This window comes from Numenius arquata, chromosome 3 (genome assembly GCF_964106895.1).
Source record: "Numenius arquata chromosome 3, bNumArq3.hap1.1, whole genome shotgun sequence".
NCBI lineage: Eukaryota > Metazoa > Chordata > Aves > Charadriiformes > Scolopacidae > Numenius > Numenius arquata.
The window spans coordinates 42,942,377-42,968,538 of NC_133578.1; the positions used below are offsets into that span (position 1 = coordinate 42,942,377).

General features: G+C 43.6%; 1 protein-coding gene across 1 annotated transcript; it reads left to right on the plus strand.

Moving 5' to 3' along the window:
* The first annotated feature begins 265 nt into the window (after nucleotides 1-265).
* Nucleotides 266-2,268, plus strand: LOC141463484 (helix-loop-helix protein 13-like). Its single transcript, XM_074145917.1, has 3 exons — nucleotides 266-387; nucleotides 457-794; nucleotides 2,231-2,268. The coding sequence occupies exons 1-3, from the start codon at nucleotides 266-268 to the stop codon at nucleotides 2,266-2,268; spliced, it is 498 nt and encodes a 165-aa protein (XP_074002018.1).
* The last annotated feature ends 23,894 nt before the right edge of the window (nucleotides 2,269-26,162 follow it).

A 26,162-nucleotide genomic window follows, 5' to 3' on the forward strand; every position in this document is an offset into this window, starting at 1 on the left:
ACTTGGATTTGCAACTGAGGAAAATTTTGCAATAGGCTTCCTCAACGGCACAACCAGGACTCTCTGCCTCTGACTTTTTTGGGGGTAAGGGGTATTAATGAAATGAGAATCTCATTTTCACTGAATTTCACTGAATTTCACTGAATTTTTAGAGTTGGAAGGGACCATAAGGATCATTTAGTCCAACTCCCCTGCTGAAGCAGGTAATCAATTTAGTCCAAAGTTGTAAATATTTCCATTAGCTTGCTTCAGACTGGTAGAGAGGATGGAGGAACTTTGCTACAGCCTCGAGCAGGAAGACTCCACTCTTGAACTTCTTTTCTGGGACCAGACAGATCCCAACGTTCAGCTGGACAACCTCCTACCGGACTGCTCCTCCCTGGCAGACCAGTTCTCCCCGTGGCCCTCCCCTGCTTGCCCGCCCTCACTGGGGGAGCCGGCGGGCGGAGCGGCGGGGCGAGCGGGGGGTGCTGAACTGGACAGCTCCCCACCGCCGCCGGGGTCCGCCGCCCCGCCGCCGCCCCACCGCCGCCTCCCCCAGCGCCAGGCCGCCAACGTCCGCGAGAGGAAGAGGATGCTCAACATCAACTCGGCCTTCGACGAGCTCAGGTGCCACGTACCCACCTTCCCGTACGAGAGGCGTCTCTCCAAAATCGACACACTGCGCCTGGCCATTGCCTACATCGCTCTCCTCAACGAGATCCTCCTCTCCGGATGCGACCCCAAATCCTACGTAGAGCAGTGCCTGAAGAACAGTTTGCAAAGCCAACAGCAGGCAACCTGGAATACAAGTGGTGAGTGAATGGAGGGTTGTATTTTCGGGGTTCACAGTCATGCTTTGGGTTGCCAGTGGGAGTGAATCAGTAGAATTGCTTTTGAACAACCATCAAGTGGCTCTGACAACATACAACTCCATCTTAAAAAAGAGTAGCTAAGTAATGTCTCAATAAGAAAACCTCAACCTTGTCTTCTAACTTTAAGTATCTTTTTCTTAAAAAACAAACAAACAAAAACCAACTTACTGAAGTCAGGGAATAGATTCTTTTACAAGTAAGATTAAAGATTCCGTTTATTCTCAGAATACAGTTTTAGATTTTTATTATGGTTCTGTGCAACATTGTTCTTTTATAATGCAAGCTGATGGAGCCTGTAGAGATTTTCTTTAGTTTATTTACAACTTTTCTTTAGCTTGTACCAGACTGAGAAAAACACCTGACTTTGAACATAAACAGGATCTCATTTTTTAAAATATGTATGTTCAAGTAACAAAAAGCTTCTTGGAGATATTACAGTTTAACACTGAAAACCAGGGTACACAAGACAGTGCACTCAAACTTCAGGTTTGTTACAAATTATAGGGGAGCAAATGCCTATTTACAATTTACATTCTTATATAATAATTTCTGTTTTAAAGTGAAGGACTGTTATTCTGTTTTCTGTTTGGTTTGTACTTAATCCTGACACATGTGGGATTTAATTTTGTGCTTGTTTCCACCAGAATGTGTTGCTTAATCAGTCCACCATATGGTGAAGATGGGAAATTGCCCAAGTGCCCAATATGGGGCCTCAAGTCTCAGATAGAAAGCAACAGGTTTTGTGTTACCTAGCAGTGCAGGGAGGAGCTGAGGGGGATTTTGAGTAGTTCCTGGCACTTTGCATTATAAGGAATTAACCCCCTTTCTAACTCTGCCAGTATAAGTTCCTTTGGATTTGGTCACTTTTTGGAAAAGGGCTTTGAAGCATATCAGCCTTCAAAAAGTGCAGCCTAAGTAGACAAAAGTCATTTCAAAGAATATTTCACTTTCATTTCACAGGGAAGTGCCAGAGGGACAAAGCCTGCAGGGAAAAAGCAATCAGTTTAAAGGAAAATTAATTAAGTCTCTTCTCTTTTCCTATTAATTTCCATTAGCTACATGAATAGGAAAATGAATCCTGATTACAACTCTCCTGACTACAGAGAACATTTATATTTTACTTTTCAGCTGCCTCCACCTTTAATATATAAACAGATTGTAAAACAACACAAATGCCTCTCATAGGTATCACCTCTTTTGTCAGGCTTCTAGTTAACTAATATTTCTGAAGAGCTCCGCTTGGAAAGATCTAAATAAATAAGGCTAACTTTCTGGAGAGGCTGAACAGTTGACTTGTTAAATGCTAATCTAAACGTTTTTATCTTCATGTGGTATGTCTTTACTTTGTTTTCCTTTCTCCCTTCTGTTCTGTGCAGACCTGACAGCCCGTCTGTCTTGGGTAAAGTGGGATTAAGCAGTACCCAAAAGAAAGATCTTTAAAGGCAGCGTATTGTAAAACCTGATGACCTGTCTGCTGGGTACTGGCTGTTAAATTCTCAGCACTGCAAGCAAAAGCATGGCACTTACAGCTTTACTTATTGTCTCAGATCATTTTTTCTCCACACATCCAGCCTCTTTTGGTGTTAATTCATTGCTGTGCAAGACCTTCTGCTTCTCTTTCTTCTGGTTTCTCACATGCTCATGGACTGCTCTTGCTTGAAAATTACAAAACAAATGAAAAATCAGTTTAATAACAATCACAGCAACAACGTTTTTTCTTCCACTGAATGACAACAGCATCCAAATCACATTTCCAGCATGTGGGAAAACATATCCCAATCACAAAAAAACCCTATGCACCACCTGCTGCAACCTATTGTTTTGCTTCAGATGGCCAGAGCCATAACTGTAAAAGTCACCAGCGATTTAGAGCACAGAGACCATGAAAGGCCCAGTTTTCTGGAGGTGAGACACAAATCTTTCTGTCTGTGTGTCTCTCCAAAATTTCTCATGCCGTCCTCCCAATATGACAGCTTTGGGAGCTATGAGTCCAAGGCATTTTGGTATGAAAAAGCTGACGACTACTAGCACTTGGGCACCATCTCCTCTATGTCCCTCACACACATCAGATTGAATGCTTATGCAAAGACAGCGGCTGGCTTTTGACATTTTTACAATAATGTTTCTGGTTTGTGATTTTTTGAGCAAATGCCAGTCACCTGATGCTGCTCCAGCAACAAGCAGGAAGGCTCTGATAAACGTTTCCAATATGAAATGTCACCCACAGTCCTCCTGCAACAAAACAGAGAGGCAAAGCAGTGTGTTCACACTTGGAAAATGATTTTCCAAAGGGTTGTTTTTGCACAGAATAACCATCCTATTCTGCATCCCATGGCAACAATGAGGGTTTTCACATCAACAAAAATAAAACTATGAAGAACCTATAGCTGTTTCTGACAAAATTCTCCCGTATTATGTGAGGGTACCCTAAAGGTAACACTGTGTTTGTCTGATGAATGCATTTCTTTTTCCTCTCAGTCCTCTGCTGTAAAGGCTCTGAATCAATTTTTTGGTAAAGAAGAGCCATCGTACATCTTGCACTGCTTCTCTAATGCTCTGCTAGTGCATTCAGCGACTGAAACCATTCTGCCATAATGTACTTTATTATGGCATTTCTTAGCAGGTAGGCTGCTAGATCTAGATAAAAGAGAGTGTATTTGTTTTATATACTGATTAGTTCTCCTCATAGCTTTGATCTCTACAAAACAAAACCATGTCAGGAACTGTGGTTTTTCTCTGCATGAACTCTGATGGTTTTGGGAGGAAGTGAAGATGAAGAGGGGCCTTTGAGGGGAAAACCGAAAAGAACCTTTTGACCTTTTCAATTTTTCTGTCAAAACAAAAGAGGGATTTTAATCTCAGATGCAACAATGTATTTCAGTCTAGAATAAAACATTTCAGCTCAAACATTTGACTCTTTTCTTTTCCACTCACTTAAGGCACTTGGATGAAAACGTGAAAAGGAAAAGGTGAAAACCTTAAAAAACACCTGAAAAATGTAATTTTCCACTTTTTCCTACTTCTCTACTCATTTTGGTTTAAATTAAAAAAAACCCAACAAACCCAATCCAAACCCAATCCCACCACAAAAATACCTACTGGATTTTACTTGAATAAGTAAGTAATATAAATCTCTACAATCTCTAAAATATGAAATTGATGGTTCTTCCAAATCCATTCCTCTCCTTTGCTAGAAATGCAGTAGGTCCTGCAGACACAGACTTTGCTGGGAAATCAGGTTATGCGGCTAAGGTTCCTGTTTCTACCTTACCTGCATGACTTGGGACATGTCACTGATGCACTGATCCACACCCCTCTTGCTTCTTTGTTTACCTGACAAGTCCTCCAAGCCCACAAGTGCCTAGGACACGGGAACACAGCTGGAACCACCTCCTATCTGCTTGAGGGTCAGAAGGCTCTACAGAGGGACCTGGACAGGTTGGATCAATGGGCCAAGGCCAATGGGATGAGGTTTAATAAGGCCAAGTGCCGGGTCCTGCATTTTGATCACAATAACCCCAGGCAACGCTGCAGGCTCAGGGAAGAGTGTCTGGAAAGCTGCCCAGCAGAAAAGGACCTGGGGGTTGTTGGTGGACAGCTGGCTGAACAGGAGCCAGCAGTGTGCCCAGGTGGCCAAGAAAGCCAATGGCATCCTGGCCTGGATCAGGAATAGCATGGCCAGCAGGAGTAGGGAAGTGATGGTGCCTCTGTACTGGGCACTGGTGAGACCCCACCTCGAGTGCTGTGTTCAGTTCTGGGCCCCTCACTACAGGAAGGACATTGAGTGGCTGGAGCGTGTCCAGAGGAGAGCCACCAAGCTGGTGAGGGGTCTAGAGAAGAAGTCATAGGAAGAGAGGCTGAGGGAACTGGGCATGTTCAGTTTGGAGAAGAGAAGGCTGAGAGACCTCACTGCCCTCTATAACTACCTGAAAGGAGGGTGTAGAGAGGTGGGTGTTGGCCTCTTCTCCCAAGGGAATAATGACAGGACCAGAGGAAATGGTCTGAAGTTGGGGCAGGGGAGGTTTAGATTAGATATCAGGAAGAATGACTTTACTGAGAGGGTGGTCAGGCACTGGAACAGCGTGCCCAGGGAGGTGGTGGAGTCACCATCCCTGGAGGTATTTAAGAAATGTGTAGACATGGCACTTCAGGGCATGCTCTAGTGCCCAAGATTGTTGGTTTGCATCTGTTTGTGGGTGCGTGTGTTGTGTGGTTGTGGGTGTTTGTTTTGTTTTGGTTTTGGTGTTTGGTGTTGTGTTTTGTTTGTTTTGGTTTGGTTTGTTTTTTTGTTGGTTGGACTCGATGATCTCAAAGGTCCCTTCCAACCAAAAAGATTCTGTGATTCTATGGTATTATTGAGTTCACCTCTATTTCTCCTGCAATGGTAAAGTGCTCCAGATGGGGCCACACAATAAGTACAGTGTATCAATGCAGCAATCCTGATGCTTTGCTTGATCTTTTGGATGGGAGTCCACCTTTCTGCATCACGAAAGACCTATGTCTGTATTATCACCCAGCCTCAGCTCACATCAGAGTCTGAGATTAGCAGGGCACAGCGGTGAAGAAGGTGAGAAGCACTTGAAATACCTACTGACAATCCACTCACCTGAAGGCAATATGAGGAGATCGACAGGACCCACAAGCCCTGAGAGGCCCCAGTGTAAGATCAGCAGGACAAGTGATTGGCTTGGAGTGTGTCCATGCTGTCCTCCTGGCCCCCAACTACTCACCAGTGGCCTCTGTACTCATTAAAGGGTAGGAAAATAATATGATCCAGATTTGCCTGTCAGGGAGACAGAAGCAGGAGGCTGTTTTTTTTTTCTAGGAAAGTATGTGTGATGGTACCCAGAGGAGGCCACTCCCTACTAACTGCTCTGGCAATGCTGACCCTCTGTGTTGCTGAAAGTGACACAAGCGTCATAGGTTAGCAGTGATGGGTGGTCAGAGATGGCTTGGTGCTTGGGTCCAGGGTGCCCAAGTACCTGTCTGGGGCCTAAAGGAAATGAAACCATCCAGTCCCTCACCTCTAAGCTCTGCAGCACACCTGGGAACAGTGGTCACATCACCACCTTCCTTGCGAGACTGAAGCAGGCTCCGTCTCATCAGTGGGACCACAGCCATACTCCCAGGGTTGAGAGACCTCCATACCTATCTCAGAGTAACACTCAGTAACACAGGACCCACGCTCTCACTGAGGCATGCAGGGGAAGGAATAGCCATGTGCCATTTTTCCAAAGCCAGACAGGCCTTTCCACAGCAGACCAAGGGTGGCAGGTTGTCCCGGTACCAGAGCCCCCAGCACCTTTGACCAGAGAAAGCTCTTAATACAGCACAAGGTGCGATATTCAGCCATCTGTGCAGTTTGGTTGCCAGTCTGCAGCTGTGGACCAATGGGAAATGCAAAGATCCACATGTTCCCATCTCCTGAAATAACACTACCATCCCACGTCGGCAAAAATGGCACGACCTATGCTACCATGGGAAGAGGAGGGCTGGAAATTTAGAAAGTATCCAAATAGACCCAACAGGGCTTTCTGCAAGTTTTCGTCAGGATGTTTATTTCTTCAAGGTCCTTATTGATGGCAACAGGGACCTGTGACATCCCTCCAAGATGCTTTCACACAGACCCCACAGGTCACACACCTTAGTCATCAGGGACGAATAACTGCCTCTCTAGTGTTTTCATGGCTAGTGATGGAATAGCCTCCAATTGGGAAAGGATCTGTTATAAAAGGTCCTTCACACCAAGCTAATTTTGGGTGTCCAATAGACAGCCCCCATTTCAATGGTACCAGAGACTGGACTATCTGTCTTGCTTTTCTTTACATGGAGCTTTGTGCTGGATACAAGACAATAATGCCACATTATGAAACAAATAAACTTTCCTGTAGGCACCTGTTTACAAGCAGAAATCTCTTTCTTTGTCCTTTCCTCCAGCCTGGAAATCCTGGATAATGACTTCTGAAGCAGGCTGGGTGTATGCAATAGCAGCAGGAAAGCACACTCATACAAAGATAATGTTGTCAATCTCTCAGGTTCGTGCACTGCTTGCCGTGGATGGACAATTAATCTGGAGATTACATTAGTATCAAAAGCATCCTAATGACAAAAGCAGGAAGAATTGTCCTGGAACAAAGAGATTTTCCTCAACGTGGCAACTCCAGCTAAGGAATGAAGCTAAAGCTGAAATTCTCCTCTGAGATGCAGACACCCACCACTGATGCTCCATGCTCAAACAGCAATAGAACTCAAATTTCACTGAATTTAGAGTTGGAAGGGACCATAAAGATCATCTAGTCCAACTCCCCTGCCGAAGCAGGATTGCCCAGAGCATGTCAGAGCATGTTACTCAGGACTGCATCCAGGCGGGTCTTGAAAATCTCCAGAGAAGGGGACTCCACCACCTCCCTGGGCAGCCTGTTCAGGGCTCTGTCACCCTCACCGGAAAGAAGTTTCTTCTCATGATTGAGTGGAACCTCCTATGTTCCAGCTTGTGCCCGTTGCCCCTCGTCCTCTCACTGGCAACCACTGAAAAGAGTCTGGCTCCCTCCTCCTTCAACCCACCCTTCAGATACTTATAGGCATTGATAAGGTCTCCCCTCAGCCTTCTCTTCTCCAGGCTAAAGAGTCCCAGCTCTCTCAGCCTTTCTTCATAAGGGAGATGCTCCAATCCTTGAATCATCCTCGTTGCCCTTTGCTGGACTCTTTCCAGTAGTTCCCTGTCCCTCTTGAATTGGGGAGCCCAGAACTGGATGCAGTATTCCAGTTGTGGCCTCACCAGTGCAGAGTAGAGGGGGAGAGGGGGAGGGAGCAATGCCAGGAAAGACAGAAATATCTGCTGAACTTTCTGCAGCCCAGTTCCACCAATGCCACTGTTCCTATGGGACTTGCCAGCTGTTTGAGTGCAGCTGGGCTGTGGTCTGTAGGCTGGCAAGCTCTGCAAAATGCTCTGCTGGGGAGGCACTCCCACCTGTCACTGCTGCTGTCAAAGAGTCGTTGCACAAGGCATAACTTTGAGGAACGGGCTGCTGAAATTTGATGATGACTCTAAGCTTGGAAAAGCTGTAGCAACTAAATCCTGCAGCAGGATAAATAAGGATTGGGGTTTGGGTTGAAGTCAAAGCCAGAAACAAAAATGTTCCTTTTGGGAGTTAAAACGGGGCTCTTGAGTCAGTAACTAGGAGTCAATACATTTATTACAATCATTAAAACTGATGAAGCTGTTTCTCCTCACGCACGCTCTGCTTTGACACCAGTATCATTGTGTCATCTTCAGTGGAGCCACATTTGATTTATGCTGGCTGGAGGGGACAGTCTATCTCTGCCTGCCCTCCTCAAGCCACCTGGAGTCTGACAAGCTGTTACAGCTGACACACCTGCCAAAGCGTCAGGTGTGAACTTCGACACACACCGAAGGATGTGTCAAACCGAAGGACGCTTCTTGGGTGATGTCTTGTTTGGATCATTTGGATGCAACTGGCTGCTAAAATGGTGAACGTGTCATGACACCAGATCAATCTCCATTTCATCCTCTTCAATGGTCCCATTCTTTTGGGATGAGTAAAGCAAATAAAGAGGGCATCAGCTCTCTCTCGCTGAAGGAAGCCAAGCCAGTGCCCTCTTCCTGCTGAACGGTATAAAGGCAAATTGGTTGTTCAGGGATTTTTTCCAGGACAGCCATTCCTGAATAGCTCCAGGTCTCAGCACATTTTTTCTTAAATAAGCCTGCTTTTTTCTGACTGAACTTCAGCTCCTGGAAGTGGACAATAAGACAGAAAGAACTAGGGGGACAATGATTTCTGTGCACTATGTTTACACTCACATCAATCCAGGGTAACTGCTGTGTGCAGATACGCTCCATGTCCACCCATCTTTTCTCCTGCCAGTTCTGGCTCATTCCCTTTGTCATGCTTGATAACAGTTTGCCCAGTTTTCTGGTCTCCTGTCAAAAAGCTTGATTGGCAGCACAGTGTGATTCTCTGCCAGGGAACTACTTCTGATATTTACCCTCATTTTTTTCTGTTTCTTCATCTTGCCTCCTGAACCATGAAATTTTATTCCAGGAACAACAATAATTGAGTTCTCATAAATCATACAAATTCTATTACACACACACAAACCCAAACCTAATTGTACGGCAGCCCATACACAGTAGATTACATCCTAGCCCAGATCAAGATTTTAAGATAACTTTATGAAGATGGAGATCTAAGTGAGGCTCCTCAGTCCATCAGCACGTTCCCAAAGGAGCACACTGTCTTTCAAAGCAGGACACAGTCACCTCCCTGGTCTGAGAGTCAGGCTCCCCCTTCCTGGTCTTTTCAGCTCTGCTTCCTTTGCAATGCAGCAGAGATCAGCTCTGCTTTTTCCTTGTTGTCTAACAAAGCAGCAGGATCCTCTCACCAGAAGTACAATGGCCAGACTTCCTATCTAAGGAAGCCAGGAAGTGCTGCAGAATGGTACCCTCATATTGCAACCTCTGGGGACCAGATCACAGGCCCATCAGCAGCAGAAGACTTGTTCACTTGAAACATGGTCGCTGTTTCCAGCTCACCAGGGTCCTTGCCAAGAAAAGTGAGAATTATTTGTTTCACCTTCCTTCTTCCAGAACTAAACTACTGACCCTTTCTGAAACAGTACACCATGTTTCACCTTCATCATCCATTATGAAGAAAGGAGTTGTTCTTTTAAGAAGGCATTGTTAGTGTCTATAAAGGACAGACCTGGGGGTGAAGGAACAATTTGTTTTTCTTTTTTTTTTTTTTGGCCACAGTAGACCCACAGTACCAAGCTTCACTTCCAAGAGCCCTACTATGCCAGCATGGAATAAAGGACTTCCGTGTTTCACCTGAAACAAGACTGGACAAGTAATAGGACAACTTCATATTGCTCCTTAAATGTTGTCAACGCTTGGCCACTGAAGATCTTGTGATTTACAAACTACTTGAGCTGTAGTGTTCAAGATCTGAAAATTACCAAGGCAGTCCTGCCTTCCAGTAACCCACCGCCCTAACTCAAAGGGAACCCTCTTTGTGTCACTCCCATATTGCCTGTTCAGAAGTTGGACGATTTGCAAGGTCCTCTTCAAGTCTCTGGTTGACTGCACTGAAATTTTCAGGACAGGTGCTACAGAAAGGAGGCTAGACCCCAACAGCAAAGCGTTGCAGCACCACAACATTTTGTTATGAAGAAAGACATGGTCCTAATAGGCAGAAATCTGTCAGCACAAAGAAACAGCTCCACTGCACAACGACGTTTTTTCATCTTATTTCAGTAGTCAACCACCATTTCATGAAGAAGAGACTCCATGGTGTTAACTACATCCTGTAAAGCAGTCTGGAGAACACGACCCCTATCGTAGCCTCATTCCTGGTGGATGAGAGGAGGTGGCCTTACATTGGTTTTGTACGTAGTTCTACGCATCATCCTGCTGCAGTTCATGGCTGTCTTTCCAAATCTCACTCCAGCAATGCAAGATCAGCCATAGTGGCTTGTTCCAGTTTGCACATGGATAACAATCTCTGAAGGTCAGACATGGCTCCACAGCTGTTGTCCTGATGATGAATTACACCAGACTGTAGCTGTCTCTGCTCATACAACCATACACATCCTGATAGATCAGTTTAGGAGGAGAAGGATGAACTTCAGGGAATGGATGTGTTAAAGCTCTGCCCTGAGCCAAACACCAAGCACCGTGTTACCACACCAGTCCCTTTTCGGATGCTGAGCATCGGTTGGTCAGGAAACACAATGTTTTTCCTCAAATGATGGGAACATTTAGTACCCTGGGAGAAGGACAGTCAACAAATGAGCTCCCAGGTAGTCCTTTCTTCACTGCCTTCCTGTTGCAGAGAAGAATAAAGTTTCTCTGTACCTCTCATGCTGAAACTCCCTAGCCTTGCGAGTGCTACCACCATGGTAGCTATTTGCAGGTGGGATGGCAGCCAGAGCTGGTGCCATATGGCAGCTGGTGGCAGTTCACACATTGGGCTCATACAGCTTTGCAGGTCTCTGCAGGTGAATCTCAGGCCATTTAAGACCAGGTGGTGAAGTAGAAGCAGCAGCACATCTGCCATGAGCAATTTGTATTTCTTACCTGGCTCCACTCGCCACTTGCCTGGCCTAAAAGCTGATGTGTTATTCACATGACAACCACTTCAATTCACCTTCAAAACCAATGATCTTCATTTTGTGAAGGATTTCCTGGACTGTGGGCCATGCTATCATTGTGTTGAGCATGGGCTGGTGTAAAGGCATGGGATATGACCCAGGAGCTTGCCCAAGGAAACAGCAGGAGGAGATTACAACAGCCTGAGGGTTTCTTATAGGTACAATTGTCCTGTGGGGCCTATGGCAGAAGATGTTTGTCCTAGGTCAGACTTTGGGAGGGAGGCAATGAACCTGTTCCCTTTGCATAGCCATAGAGCAGTCTGGCCAGGGTCAGCTCCTCGGTCAAAGATGGACCTTGGACTCTCCCTGTGGACGCTCCTTGGAGCAAGATAGTTGGTTTGCACAGGTAGGAAAGGAGGCAAACAGGCAGTCTGTAGTGGCTTTCAAGAGAAAGTTAAATATATATAATCAGCATCCTAAATGCCTTGTGGAAGTCCCCTTACACAATCCAACACATTGCTCCCCTTTCCCAACTGCATACCCTCAATAAATCCATGTGTAGGGACCAGAGATATTGCTATAGGGGTTACCAGCAAGTCTTGACCTTTGGGAAGAGCCTCCCAAGCCACATCAGCTCCTTTTGTGGGAACAAAGTGCAATTACAACCACTGCATCTAATTTTAGATGACTCCCACTCCCACTCAGCCTGTTTGCTTAAGTCCAAGTGCATTTGAACAGGGAAACGCCAGAGCCAAAGCAATTCCAGTCTCAAAGGTAATTTCTTGCCAGGAAAGGGAGAAAAGGGAGGTGGGGGAGGGAAGAAAATCAGATAACATTATTTTGCACTAACAATCAAAGCTTGCGTACCGGGAGGGCGTTGGAGCAGAAGGAAATCCAGCTGCAGGCACTGCCCTCTCGTGGTGCAGGATTAAAATCTCCCCTTCCAGAAGCAGAGGATGACTCCTGCAAACATCCCTGCTCCAGCTCAGCCTCAGCAAAGTGGGTCACCACGGGGAACATAGTGAACAGAAAGAGCTGTTAAAAAAAAAAACAAAACAGATAAAATGTATGCATCTATCTCTGCAATTAGATTCTGTTTTATGCCTCTTCACCACAAATCCGTATGTTTTGTCTTTCTGAAGCCATTTTTATACATCTTTCTGGCCTGTCTTCAAGTCCTTGTTTGGACACCTTGCATACAGAAAGGTCCTGAAATGTTATTTAGCTTCACAGTGCTCCCCTCTGCCGTGTCTGAGTGCTCAGAAATATCAGTATAGTCCTTGTACAGCATCCAGGGGAGCCAAGATGACACGAGCTGGCACACAAAGCCTACAGGCAGAGCATCCACTGATCTTGAACCTCCTCAGGAAGCAGCACACCATTACCCCTGCACCCTGCTCTTGCTCTGGAGGCTGTCTGCGCTGCGGCCAAATGCCTCTTTCTCTCATCACAGTCTCACGAATGGCTAAGCCATCTTCTCCAAAAGCACTTTCCAAAAATAATCAAGTTGATGTAGACACCGAGCATGGAAAATTTTAGCTCAAGCAGTTCCCATTAGGTGCTGCTGTACACAGATGACAATGGAGCAAAGCAATGGGAAGGGCAATTGCAAGTTTGGTTATTTGGAGTGTGTACACACACTCGTGTATGCGTCCCTGTCTCTTGGAAATGTGGGAGAGAAGAAGAGGGAATAATAAAACTTCAAAAACAGACATCAGCAATTATTATCAGTCATGAAGCGACATCAGCCTGGTGGACCTTTCCTTGCAGCAAATATTTTCACAGTGTTTCAGGGCCCAGCAGGTTTCCTCCTCCCCTGCCCCTCTAGCAGTAAGTCATGCTCACAGATGACACTTATCAAAAACCCATTTCCTAGGTCACGGAGAGAGATTTTAGTTGGGATTCCCAGAGAAGGGGTTTTGCTAAATGGCCACAAAGCTCCTCAGAAGGGAACATGATCCTGGTACCCCCAATGCTGAACCGCACACAAGCATGCACACAGGCATGCATCCTGTTCGAGCATGCTGGAGAGATTTCCCAAGCTAACATTTACACAGTTCTCTGGAGGACGATAATGTTATATGAACTGTAGCAACCATTATTGGATGTTATAGCACTAGACCCAGCCAGTGAGCTAATCTGAGACCTGGTTTTCAACAAATTCTCTTAGTTTTCGGATACCTGCATTTCAGACCTGTGATTCCCAAGTTTTTTGACTTGCACACCCTCTGCTGCAAGCAGCTATCTCCTCACGCTGTCTAAAGCATGGTGAATACTTCTATTACTGTACTCACCTCTCTCATCCCCTATTTTCCTCCCCCCGTGGAGGTACACACCAAGCCACCACTGTATTTAAGAGTGAAACAGCAAGACAAGTTTGCAATAGCCAGCTTGCAACAGCCAGGCAGACTTTCCCGGCTAGCAGAAGCCTTTGCACAGATTTTTGCCTAACTGACAGGCTGGTTTGGAGCATTTCTGCTCTTTAATCCAACTTTAGCAGTCCAGGAAAGTGGTGAAGCACACGCTTAAACATAAGCGTGTGCTTAGGCTGAGCTGGCTGCAGCAGGGGGCAAGGGTGCAATTAGTACGAAGAATAGACTCCTATGTTTTGGTGGATTGACACCTCACGTTGAGTAGCTTATTGGTTTTCCTTTCTGCTATTGAAATATATGCTGTGCTCTTAAATAAACCTTTTCCAGAAAGGTTATTCCATATTATCAGTCAGTTTCCAATAGACACTATCCAACTCTCCTTCTGACACCATGGGCTAGGATTTCTGCAGCATCGTGACAGTACAAAAACTTCAGGCTTAGAAACATTACACCGCTCCAGCAGGATGATGGATCTGCTTCCAGGGGGCGAAAAAATCCTCAAGCCAAACAAAAACCAGAAAAGTTCTTTCAATAACTCTATTTTCCTTTTCCATATTATATTCTTCCACCGACTCTTACATCTTCGTGAACCGATCCCCGCACAGCTCTTCGACAGCCAAGCTATTCTCCATGGGGTAAAACATCAGCAAAACACACGAGCCCGAGCCAGCGCTGAAACTGAACTGCTTCTCAAAAATGAAAGTAATATGCGGTCAGTATCTTCCCAGTGAATTGAATTAATAACGTTAAAAATCAGTAGTAACTTAACAGTCGTGTAAAACTGTGAAATTAAATCAGTCGAAGAAGCTGGCAAATCCTTTAAAGTTTTGCTGATAAAAAGAATTAGAAATTATCCACTTTCAAGGTGTCTTAAATAGCATGGAGGAAGAATTGCACCCTATCAAAACAACTTGCTCTTGGAACATTCAACTGAAATCTGTAGTGATCTTAACCTTGGTTGTTTTGATGTTAAAATGTGCTGCCCTTATCTTTTGAGAGAGTTCATAAAATTAAACATTTTCTAAGGAAGAGCTGAGCACCCTCTCTTCTGAAGGTGTTTAGCACAAATAGTTAGGAGTGAGATCAAATTCACAACTAATATGCCTTTTCAAAGGAATAAAAAGAAAACTGCATTGAAAAAGTACTCAGGGAATTTGTTTTAATTCTTCACTAGCACGTGAATGCAAAATAAGTACTTTTTAAAAAACAGTCTCTCACTGCTTAAATAAATTTAAGACCCTGAATAAACAGTGATGGAAGTGATTTTGGACTTACTCAAATTTTTTTTCCTCTTATTTTTCTTTGCTATTTCTGTTACCTTGCTACCTATTGCTAGCTCAAGTTCACAGCTGCAGGGAGGATTTTTATTCCCCCCCCTCCTCCCTGCTTTGTGAGTACATCAGCTTGGATCCGGAGGGGAATTTCATGGTGTGGCTGTATCCCTGCCTCCAGAGTTGAGGAGAAAGCTGTCTAGCTTCCTTTCAATAAAAACTGTGGTGGAACGGATTGGTACATTTGAATCTCAAACTAAAAAGAAAAACAACAACACACACCACCACCCCCCCGACCCCCAGATTTCATAAACTCAACCAGATGCCTTAGAAGGGCAAATATCTTGTTCCTCTTTAATTAAAAGGTATAGCAAATAAAAATCTGGTTTTAATTAAACAGCAGGAATATAAGATGTTATCTCCCCAAACCACTCTGCTGCGGTGAGTTAACTTCTGCTAGTATTTTTTTAAAAATCCGCCACATATCAGTCTAAGCTCGGCACACAGAAGAATTTAGTTTCTTTGAGAGTATTTACATGCTCCAAGATATCAAGGCAGCAGCTTCTGAGCAGGCATAAACTGCCAGGGCCAATGGTTTGCACTGGTTTAGGCTAATACCAAAATGGGTCCTTCAGTGTCGGCTGATGTTGACCACCACACTCAGCTCAGATGCTAACTTAAATGTACACAAGCTTAGCCTTGCACGCTTAGCCTTTGCTTTACACACCGATGGATACGGGGAATTTAATTGTAGCATTTAACCAATTTTCAATTATCTTCAATCAAGACCCAACAAGCCTCTTTCTCCATTCCCTCCCATGCTGCCCTCCTCCTGCAACCAGCACCTTCAGGGATGCGGTGTGCTGTGTCCGCATGCTTGCACGCAGCGGCTCCCAGACTGCAGGGGAAAAAATGCTTTGCATGAAGGCGTCCACAAGCAGGGTTAAGTCCTGACTTTTCCCAGCAGCATGGTATCTGAAGCCAGGACTGAGCCTGCTTGTAAAATGCTGCAGGTGTGTTTATTGTAATCATCTCTCACTAAAAAGAAACAGGTTCAAGGGGTTTAAATATAATTAGCATGAGCTACACTCCTGCCTTTAATCACTACCTTGATGGTTAATATAATCAAGAAGGTAAACAAACAAGGATTAACTCCATTAAATTAAAAAAAAATATATATTCTACTGGGAAGCTTGCAAAGGAATTTTGTTTTGCTATACTGCTACAGAGCATCATTTTATTTCCGTGTTACAAATTATTTCTAACTTAAAAATACTCTCCTCTCCCTGCTTCCCGTAAGGAAGAGCCAAAACACAACATCCTTAATTTTTATTTCACGTTCAATATAACCACAACGCTTTGCACTTTCACAACATCTTTCACTAGAAGACATCCAAGCACTTAAAAATGTTTTATCATATGTCAAATTTAAGATAGCAGTTGAATAACACACCTGCCACTCTGACAATTTATCCAAAATAATATGCCAGACATAAATACAGGTTTATGTACATTTTGGTGTCCCCAAATGTTTAGGTCAGTATATTGCTGTAATTATTGTGGCTGGACCCGCTTGTTTGGCATCTGAGAAAAAGCCTGAATCTGGAACTGAGTTTTGGCTGTTCGGACATGGGATGGAATATTCTGCAAGTGAGCTTTATCATGACATAGGAATCATCTCCCTATTTTAAAACTGTTAATTTCACATGGAAAGTTTGGTTTAAACCACACCTAAATGCAGAAAAGGCTTTTATCAGCAGAGATAGAGGTGTAATGCTTTAATGTGAGGTTTGCAGACTGCTGCGGTCCTGAAGTTTTATATCCACAAGAAGAAGCCTAGATAAATGCAAGCATGTGGATAGAAGCCTGTTTGGAGGTGTATGTATCGCATATCTCTCTGCAGAGACAGCAAATAGCTAAATAAACGCTCCCTTCTTTCCTACTTTGACTGTAAACCAGCCCTCAGGATCTTCCGCAGATCTATTTAAAACAACCCTCCAGCTCTCCCTGAGAAGGGAAAGTCAGCTCTATGAGCATGTTTATTGATACAGGATGTTAAGTACCTGACTGACCAGATTTTGCTTATAATAAAGACACTTTTTGTGCAAATTTTATGGAATGTGGTGTGCCAGAGTTTAAAGGAAAGTGGGAGATTGTCATGGTAACAGCACACGGGGGCTGAGTTGGGAGAGGTCCCTCTGGGAACCACAACACCAGCAGAATTTTAAGCATTTGTGACTATTTTATATATAAATATATGTATATATTTTTTTAAAATTACTTCATAGCTCTGCCAAAAAAAATCTAGGGGAAAAAAAAAAAGGAAAATACCGCAGTATTCTTCACCAGTTTGCAGATAAACATCTGTCCTTTCCACTTAGGAGCTGCAAGGAGGAAAAAAACATTGGAAGAAAATATTCCTCCTGAAATTCTGCATTTTTGAAGAAACACTGATGAAACACGTTTAAAAAGATGCTCGGAGCTAGCTGAGGCCATGAGCCTGGAAAGCGTTACTGCTTACAACAGTGCTCTATGCACAGCGAGCCCAATCCTGCAGCCATTTATCCGATGTGCTCCATTTTATTCCCTCTGAGCTCAGGGCAACTCCTTATGGTGCACAGATAGAGCTAAAGCCTCGCAAGGTCTCTGCCACCCCAGTAACGCAGCTCGTGGGGTCTTAACCTGCTTCATGCTCGGTGTGGGTTTAAGCAGGACCCTAAATAAAGCCAGGCTTAAACGCGTCCCTCTGCTAGGTCAAAGAGGAAGCAACAGCTCCAAAAATGAGCCCAGCTGCTTGAAAATTACAGCTTTTGCAAGGGAAATGTCAATCATCCTTCCTATTTTAATTGCTGGTGTCAGGCAATTCATAAAAAATGCAATTGAATGTACCTGCCCCAAAAATTAATGCAATGTTTTCCTTCACCATATTTATATTTACAGAAGCCAATCGCTGATTTTACAGCACACTGAAAATGTTTAATAAAAATTTAGGTTACTTTTGTTTGCAACTGACAGTGTTTTCCGATTTTACATTCCTAACTTTGGAATCAAAATGTGGGGGAAAAACCCCACACATTTTCCCACAGAAAATTTAATTTTATTAAAAAAAAAATCTTTAAGAACTGAGCAACCATTTCTAACAGTAACTGGGAGAAGATACGAAGTTGAGTAACACAGAAATGCAGGTCCCAATTCTGCCTGTCGTCATTTCTTGTGCTGCCTCGGGAAGTCAGAGACTGCAGAAGCCCATCTGCTCCGGCAGGCAGAAAGGTGACTTTAACCACATCTGTCCAAAGGCAAATTCTACTGGAGGAAATTCTGTTTCATAGCCATGGCCGTACATACTGCGTACATTTTTTGTTGTGAATGCATAGTGTCAGGGACAACTTCAGGAGACATACGTCAAGTAACGAGATGTAGCTAAGCTCTACTTGGAGGACAAGAAATATTCATGCATTGTGTTTTTATTTTAAATTAAAAGATATTAAAAAGTGAAAAAATATTCAAATTATAGGCTGCTCACTTGAAATAAATTACAGATACCTTTCTGCAATAGTAATACGTCAGTTTATATATTTGCCCTTTGAAAATGACTTCAGGTGTTTATGAGCTGCTGCTACATTTCGCATAGGTTTGCTCATTCCTGAGGCACTTTGGCGAGGAGGTAGCGCCTTCAGGGTCGGGAACGTCAAAGCTTCTTGACTTCACGTCCATCCCCACGGTGCATCTCAGCGTGGGTCCGGCAGCGTGTTCGGTACCGCGCACTGAGCCAGATTCCTGCCTGCTGGAAATCAGAGCTGGAGGCGAGCGACATGTCATCCACTCATCGGCTGCATAGCAAGGGATGCAGCTGCAAAATGGACCTTTTTTTGCTCATTTTTAGCACAACCTGAATTTTTTGAAACAAAGGTGGGATTTTTCCAAAGCGCTCGGTGTGGAGCCCGGCAACGTTAGCAAGACTTCAACTGGTGGTTTCAACAGGAGCAGAGACAGAGTGCAAATCATTTAAAAACTCCTGCTGTCCTAACACCTGCAAAATCCCATGGCTTTCCACAGAGTGGAACCAAAACCAGCATGGACTTTCAAACATCATTAAAATAGGGGATGGGCATAAGAGTGAAAGCAACTCCATGTTACTTTAGATCCTTCTTTCAGCAGTGTCCTTGAGTCTCAAGGGCAGACAAGTGCTAACAGCCCCCTTCCTGCAGCTCCCTGGAGCTACCTGTTATCCGTTGCCAAAACCTGGTGATGCCCGGGGAGCTGTGAGCTCTCCACAATGTGATGTGGATGGTGATAAAGGGACAAAGAACAGCAACAGAGCCAGAGATAGTTGGGGCATATTGCAGCAAGAGAAGAGTAGAGTTGGTTTGGAAATTGGGATCACAGGCTTGCTGTTACCACTTCACAATAGTGGGGACCAAAACACCCATCAGTGAGCTTTAGTGTACCAGGATCTCTCCCCACCTCCAAATCATCCAGCAAGCAGCTGGAGTCAGGTGGTAGAATAAGGTAACTAATAGTAATTCCTGGAGCTCTGAAAATTCATGGAAACTGCAATAAATTAAGAGTCAGAGGAGACATTATGGACATGTCCTTTACATGCTCATGAGAGAACATCATTAGCAACAACAGCACTGTAAAGCATTGAAGCAAACTCCCGTGTCTATGAAGACCATGACAGTGAAAGCACATGAATCCATTTCTGTTGAGGCTGAAATAAACCACTAGTATTTTTCCGCTTATTCCACCCACCCCCCAGCCCCTCCACCCCATTCTGGAAAATGTTCACTTTCTGAAACATTTTTTTAAATTTTTGAAAGTATCCTCCTAATGTTGCTAAACTGATCAGCCACCCTCATCTCTGCCCCAAAGCAGAAAACAAAAAAAAAGTGAGTGAAAACAATAAATAAAAGGCATTTAAGTATAGAAAAATGAATTAATTGAATGAATTAAAATTCTAATTTTAAAAGCTGTATTGTGAGAAAAGAAAATGTATAACCTATTTTGGAAGACTGTAAAACAGGGAATCAACAGGAGCAAAGGCAAATCCCTCTTCTATGCTTTTCTAGGTGCTTCAGCAAGAGCTTTGTAAAGCATGTGTTTTGGGGGTAGGTGGTTGAACCCACCTCTTTCTTCCTTCCAAGAGAAATTCAAGAAAGCATAAATACTGTTTGAGTTAACTCAAACATTTTTTTCTTCTGTCCCTTAAATCAGAAAAGAGTAGGGAAATAAATGTTCAGATCAAACACGATACGCCATTGTATCTGAAACAAAATGTTTCAGTTTTGGCTTGGGGTTAATTTTGCATGATTTAAAAACAACATTTAGTCTCATAATACCTTGTTGAAATCAAAACATTTCCCTTATAAGGTTTCAGCAAAAAACCAGTTTTAATTAGGGAAAACCCACCGGTTTCAGTCAAATCTAACTTATATTCAACACCAACTCACAAGTAGTTTTTGTCAAAACAAAAAATGCATATTTGGGGCACATCAGCTAAACGTTTTCTGAACTCTGGTTCAGAGTAGAAGTTGGTACTCTGGGGCCCTGATGTGCACTTTGGGTATTTGATTACTGCCACAGTTTGAACATCACTGTCCTATCTGTCCTGCAGCTGAGAATAAGGCTGCTTTGTGCTAGATGCTGTAGGAAGACTCTGAGAAAAATACAAGTATCTGCATTACTACTAATTATCATTAGTTATTGTTATTATTGTTGTTGTAGCCTGGGTGCTGCTGGCTTGGAAATTCAACCATCAAAAAAATGCAGGGAAAAAGGTTTACCCCCTTTTTATTTTTATCTTTAGATTAAGCTATCGTTTCTGTGGCATGCCCATTCCCCATTATCTTAGCAGCTCTTGCTACACTTGAAAAGTTTGACTTTGCTCAATACAATCAATAGCTAAGAACAACAGAAAGAGTTGATCACCAACACCAGATTATATCTGCTTTGGCTCTTCAGTGGCTCTGAAAACGTGCAAGCATGGTTGGGGAGATGGAAAATAATATGAAACACTCACTAACAGCATGTAGCGTAGAAACTTAGAAAACCACTGTAGTCATTGACTTACAGATGGTCAAATGAACAACATGTTTCTATTCCTGTATTTAATTAAATCTTAATTATGCCACCAACAGGGTTCAAAACAGCATTATGAAACAGCTTGCATGAATACCAAAATACGATTGGCTGACGAGACTTTGAACTCGTGTAATTATCTTCCAAAAAAAGCGCACACGTTGGGTCTATAAAGCCCCTTCGCCAATCAGCCCATTGAACCACAGTTCAAGATTAAAAATAAATTCATGTAGAATATGCTCAGTTCAAGATATGGAGCTGATAAATGGAAAGGCAGATTTCAAATTACCAGTGAGCCCAGTTGAAAGATGCTAGGAGTTAGAGGGACTTTCCAAGTCTCCAGAATGCTCTGGATCTGGCCCCTCCATGGAGGCTTTGCCTCTTACCTTTGTTGGTCTGTAGATAATATGGACCCATAATAAAATCAAGCAACTCTAATTTAATTCTTCCACCAGCTGATCACATGAGTTAATTAAAAACAGCTGCCTGAAATATTCCTTTGAATTGTCTTTTTTGTTGTTGTTGTTGAAAGAAGGTCCTTCATAGAAAATAAATATTTTGGAGGTTCTTTCTCTTTCATTTTTAATATGGCAGCTAAAAAACAACAACAGCAGCAACTTGTAAGCACATTTTCCCAAAGAGTTCAGTTTTTGCAGTGCTTCCTAGAGCAGGGGGCTGGAAAGGCCCCTGGAAAGGAGCTCCATCCTAAGTTCGGCTCCCAGGCTTTTCTTCCATCTTTTAAAGCCATTTCAAGCTCCTTTTCAACTTGATATTCGGAGCAGGGATCACCTGCCTCTTTCCTACTTCCATGCATCACGTGGAAGAACTATGCATCTGAGAGCAAAAGAGCACAGTGTCCAAGGTGCACCCACCCTACAAGCCACAAGTTGAAGAAAAAGCACAAGAGATGTTAAAAAAAACCACTTACAGCTTTCAACTTTTATGAAAGGTTTTCTCCTTTAGTACCATTTCCACCGTACTGGACACGCACAACAGCTGTCCCAACAAACCTCCAGCCGTGGTCTGAAAAGACACTTTTTCTGTGCAGAGCAGCATAGGGGGAATAAGAAGGAAGACGAAAAAGCCTTTTTATTTTATTTTTTTCCCCAATGAGGTACTAAAATTTAAGCCATTCTGTTGAAAAATCATTAGAAAAATTATATGATGCATTTCATGACTGAGTATATGAATTCCCTCTGCTTTTTTACTGAGATAGTCAGAGTAAATAAAGCAGAGAATAGGGCTCTGTGTGGATTTATAATTTAAAATTAAAAAAAAAAGAAAAAAATCTCAAAACTGCCCCAATTAAAATTTTCCAACCGAGATGCACAATTGTTGAGGGTTAGATTTTCAGTGAAAATTATAGGTTTGCAATGGTTCTAAATTTAAAAAAAAATTACCTCCTCCCTCAATCTTTATAGATACATTTAAAGATTAAATGAAATTTCTAAGGAAAGCAGACCCCTTCCAGAAAAACTTTTGAGTGCAAAAAGGTCAGGTGGGTGAGGAGAAATAGCTTCACCAGGAAACTTTATCCTATTTGAACCTTTTGATTGGATTGCCTGCATTCAGAAAAAAAACTCCATTAAAAATACAAAGGTTCTTCAGGAAAACAGAGGATGGTAAGCCCCCTGGATAGAAGAAATCCTGGCTGGGGACACCTTTAAACCTGTCTCAGAGAGGCCATAGACCATAAGAGGCAGACCATAGAAGCCCCCAAAGTGTCCCCGCACCTTCAGTGCAGGATGCTGCTCGGCTGTTGGGATGCGCCCACCCAGGGATGGAGGCTACCTCTGATGCCACCTTGCTAAGCTAACAAAAGCCCTGAGAGAGCTGTGCGTGGAAATCTTCGCTCCCTTGAATTTTCATTTTGAAATGAAATCTGGCACAGACGCACACTCAGGAGACGGCTGGAAGTGCTCCCGCTTCCTATAAAAGCCCACCAGGTCTGCTGAGAGAGAGAACATCTTTTCACGCCCCTTACTTGCACTTTTTGATTTTTGACCTAATTTGATTACCGATTAATCTTAAAAGGAGAGCAGAGTTTTTCCTCGGGCTTTCCTTTTTTCCCCAGTGAGGCCTCACACTCCCTGAAATACCCAAAATTGCTGACACAGTGCACTCCTCCAGGAATCCAGAGCCTTTCCCACTGAGTTACAAGCTGCCAAGGAGGCTATATTATAACAAAAGAAGTTTTTATATCCTCCTGTAAGCAGAATACTAGAAACTACCATGAAATGTGCATTATCTGAATGGTATTTGTTGATGGTTAGAATCAACTTATTTAGGAAATTTCCAGCTGATATGTAAACACACCATGGAGAAGGACGGAGACAGCAACAGTGATGGAGGCAGTGGCTGAACTCTCTTGGCCTTGGTCCTAGGACTTAATATCTTAATAACTTGTCCTTATGAGTCACTGTAGTGAAGGAGACAGGGTTGCTCCTGTCAAATTTGGTAAGTGGACTGAAATGCAATTGTGGACTGTGCAGTGGCTCAAGACGGGGCTGAGCGAAACATCTCCACCATGGCAGACATGCCATTGTTTGCTAGGGATCGTGCAGAGGAGTATTGTTTAAAGGATTAAAAGGAAAAGTAATACAGGAAAAAGTAGGTAAAGTTGAAAAGGAAAGCTGAAAGAGAGAGGTAGGGAGTGTCAAGTTTTAGGCAAACGTGTCAATGGACTCAACACAGGTGTCTGGCCAAAGTGTTCCAGCCTGCCATAAACAAACAGGAGGTCAAAGCAATCAGACAGTCCCTCTTGGCATTAAACTTTTGACCATTTGAATAAACCAGTGAAAAGCACTAATGGCTCCCAGGAGGCCAACCTGAATTTTCACTAGATCAGTGTCATTTGGCCCATCCTATATTTCCTCAGTTTTGCTCAAAAGAAAGCCATTGTACAAAGAAGTGCCCACAAATTCTGTCTCTCCGTGCTTTCTGCAGCCAACACTAACCTGTGAAATGAAATGTAAGCAGCCCCAGCAAAGAGGACCGGCAGAAAATGTTATTATTGAGCAGCCCAACTGATCAATCAAAAGCCTAAAGATCAGGGTGACGGATGCTTTCCTCTCCCTTTCTGTTCTGCATCACTGGCAATGCAGGTTTTGCAGACTGAGTCCCAGTTTAAGCACTGCCATGCAAGTCTGCTGCATCCCCTACCTTGCACTGATTTCCCTGAGCAGAAGCAGAAGAGAAAAGAAAAGAAAACACACAGGGAGCTAGCAAATCTTCAAGCCTCTGAACTTCAATGATGAGCTAATTCTGCATTTACCGATGGCGCCAATGAATAGCAAATCCGAAAGCAAACGTTTCTCTTGGTGAAAGGCAGTGCATTTTACATATAGATCTTGCAGGGTAAAACCAAACTCCCGGAGTGACTTTGTAGTCAGCACAGTGTCTGCAAAAACAGCACCTTCTGAGTCATCAGCTGTGATTCTCGCACACATTATCTGCCAACTCCAGTAACGAAACCAGTTTTCGTGCTCTTGGGTGTGTTGGAGCTGCAGATTCAGGCCGATTCTGTGAGAGGGAGCTCCATCCCCCTCTGGCTCCCATCTTCCCAGGACATGTTATCCAAAATACTCCCGCAGAGTCTGATTCCTGGCATGGATGTGGGAACAGGAAGGAGCCCTGCGAGATGTTCGGGTCCCAGCCCACGTCCTGCAAAGAAACACCAGAGCTGCCCAGACAAGGGAGCAGATTTTCCCCACCCCAAAAAAATCCCCTAGCATGGTGCTTTCATTTGGAACTCCCTGTAAATTCAATTTTCAAGAGTTGGGGGTAAGAGAGGAGACGACCTGTCATGCATGGGTGCTCCCCATTACCCCCTAACCAATTCCTTCATCCTTCTTTTTCTCAAAAGGGAAAAAAAAAAAAAAAGGAGGGTGGGGGGAAGAACCAGGAATTGCTTGGTAATGTAATTTAAAAAATATATATGTTCCCCACAACCTGATTTTCTCTGCTCTAGCTCCTCTGCTGACAGGGAGACCCTCCCAAAGGAAAGGCAAAAAGGAGCAAATTAAAGGAGTGAAAGAACTTGTCCCCAGAAATATTTCTTTGGTTTTCCTCTAAATTTAGGAGACTTTTATGTGAGTATTTCAAAATGTGGGTTTGGGTGGGGTTCCCTTCTTCTCAAGAGGTAAGTATTAAAAATACAAGAAGTAAGATTTCTTCCACATTTAATTGTTCCCTGAAAAAATGTGGGGAATCTGAAAGAAAGTGGAAGTTTTACATTAATTTCCAAATTAAAAACATGGACGTATCAACATTTCATTAGTCCTTCTTGCTGTGAAACACTGAGGGGAAAATATTGAAAACTGTAACTTCCAAAAAATGATGATCACAATTTTTGTCTGAGATGTGTTTTCCAGCAAAAACAAAAAAAAAAGGAAAACAAATCTTATCAGTGACATGTTTTGGTCCCCGCTATCCAACAGCCTCTTTATTTTTAACCCCAGAGATTTGTATCTAGGTCAAGTGTACGACTAATCGCCCTCCTCCCACAGTGCAAGATTTAGCCTATCATTTCTCAGGTTAGAAATGCATTTTGCAAAACTCTCTTTGGGTCAGCGATTAGACTGAGTTCAAGGCCAATTCGTATTCCATATGAATCGGTTGGTCCAGTCCTAGCAACAACAGCCAGAATATCAAATATATGTCAAAACTGGCCTACTTAATGATATTTAAAACATATGGCACAACAATGTACCCCACATTTCCATAGCTTCACGTGTGTGTGTTACTGATACGCCTTGCATTATAATGAAAATATTAGTACACGTTGGATTGCCATCCCCCTCCCCCTTCCCTCCGCATGGAAGGATTTCATCATATGTCTGCTTCAGTCTGATTTTGTTATTCATCTGAGCTGAGTGCCTGACAGATGTTTGCTTGCAAATTTCTAAATCGGTCTGCACCGGCGTCACTTTTCTCCCGCTGCATTCACCAGGCATTTTACCCCATTGTGTATGGGGAGAAATGCCGTCTGCCCGCTCCTGCCTCCTTCCCGCTGCAGGGAGATAAACCTGTACAGCAGCTGTCAGATACAATGCTGGGAACATGCACTAGGGGAAAAAAAAAACAAACATCCCATTTAATTCCCCTGCGTTCATGGTCTCCTGCCTTGCAGCAGAATGAAGATGCCAATGCAGAGAGGTGCCCAAGCTAGAAAGCTCCTGCATGAAGCCAACATCTGGCGACCAAGGGCTGAGAGGAATGGCCTGAGGGCATCGGGGTTGGTAGTCAGACCTTCGGCATTGGCAAACTGAACACATCTGACTTGTTGACTGACCCAAAAGTGTCACTAAACAAGCTCACTCTGCTATTAGCAGGCTCTCATTATCACAAGAAAGCACACAGAAGTTGTTTTCTCCAGGGTCCCCCGCACTTCCTCAACTGCACGTTATGTTTCTATGCACCTTTGCTGGGCAACACCACCTTGCAAAACTTTCAGGTTAAAAACTCCCTTCATCCTT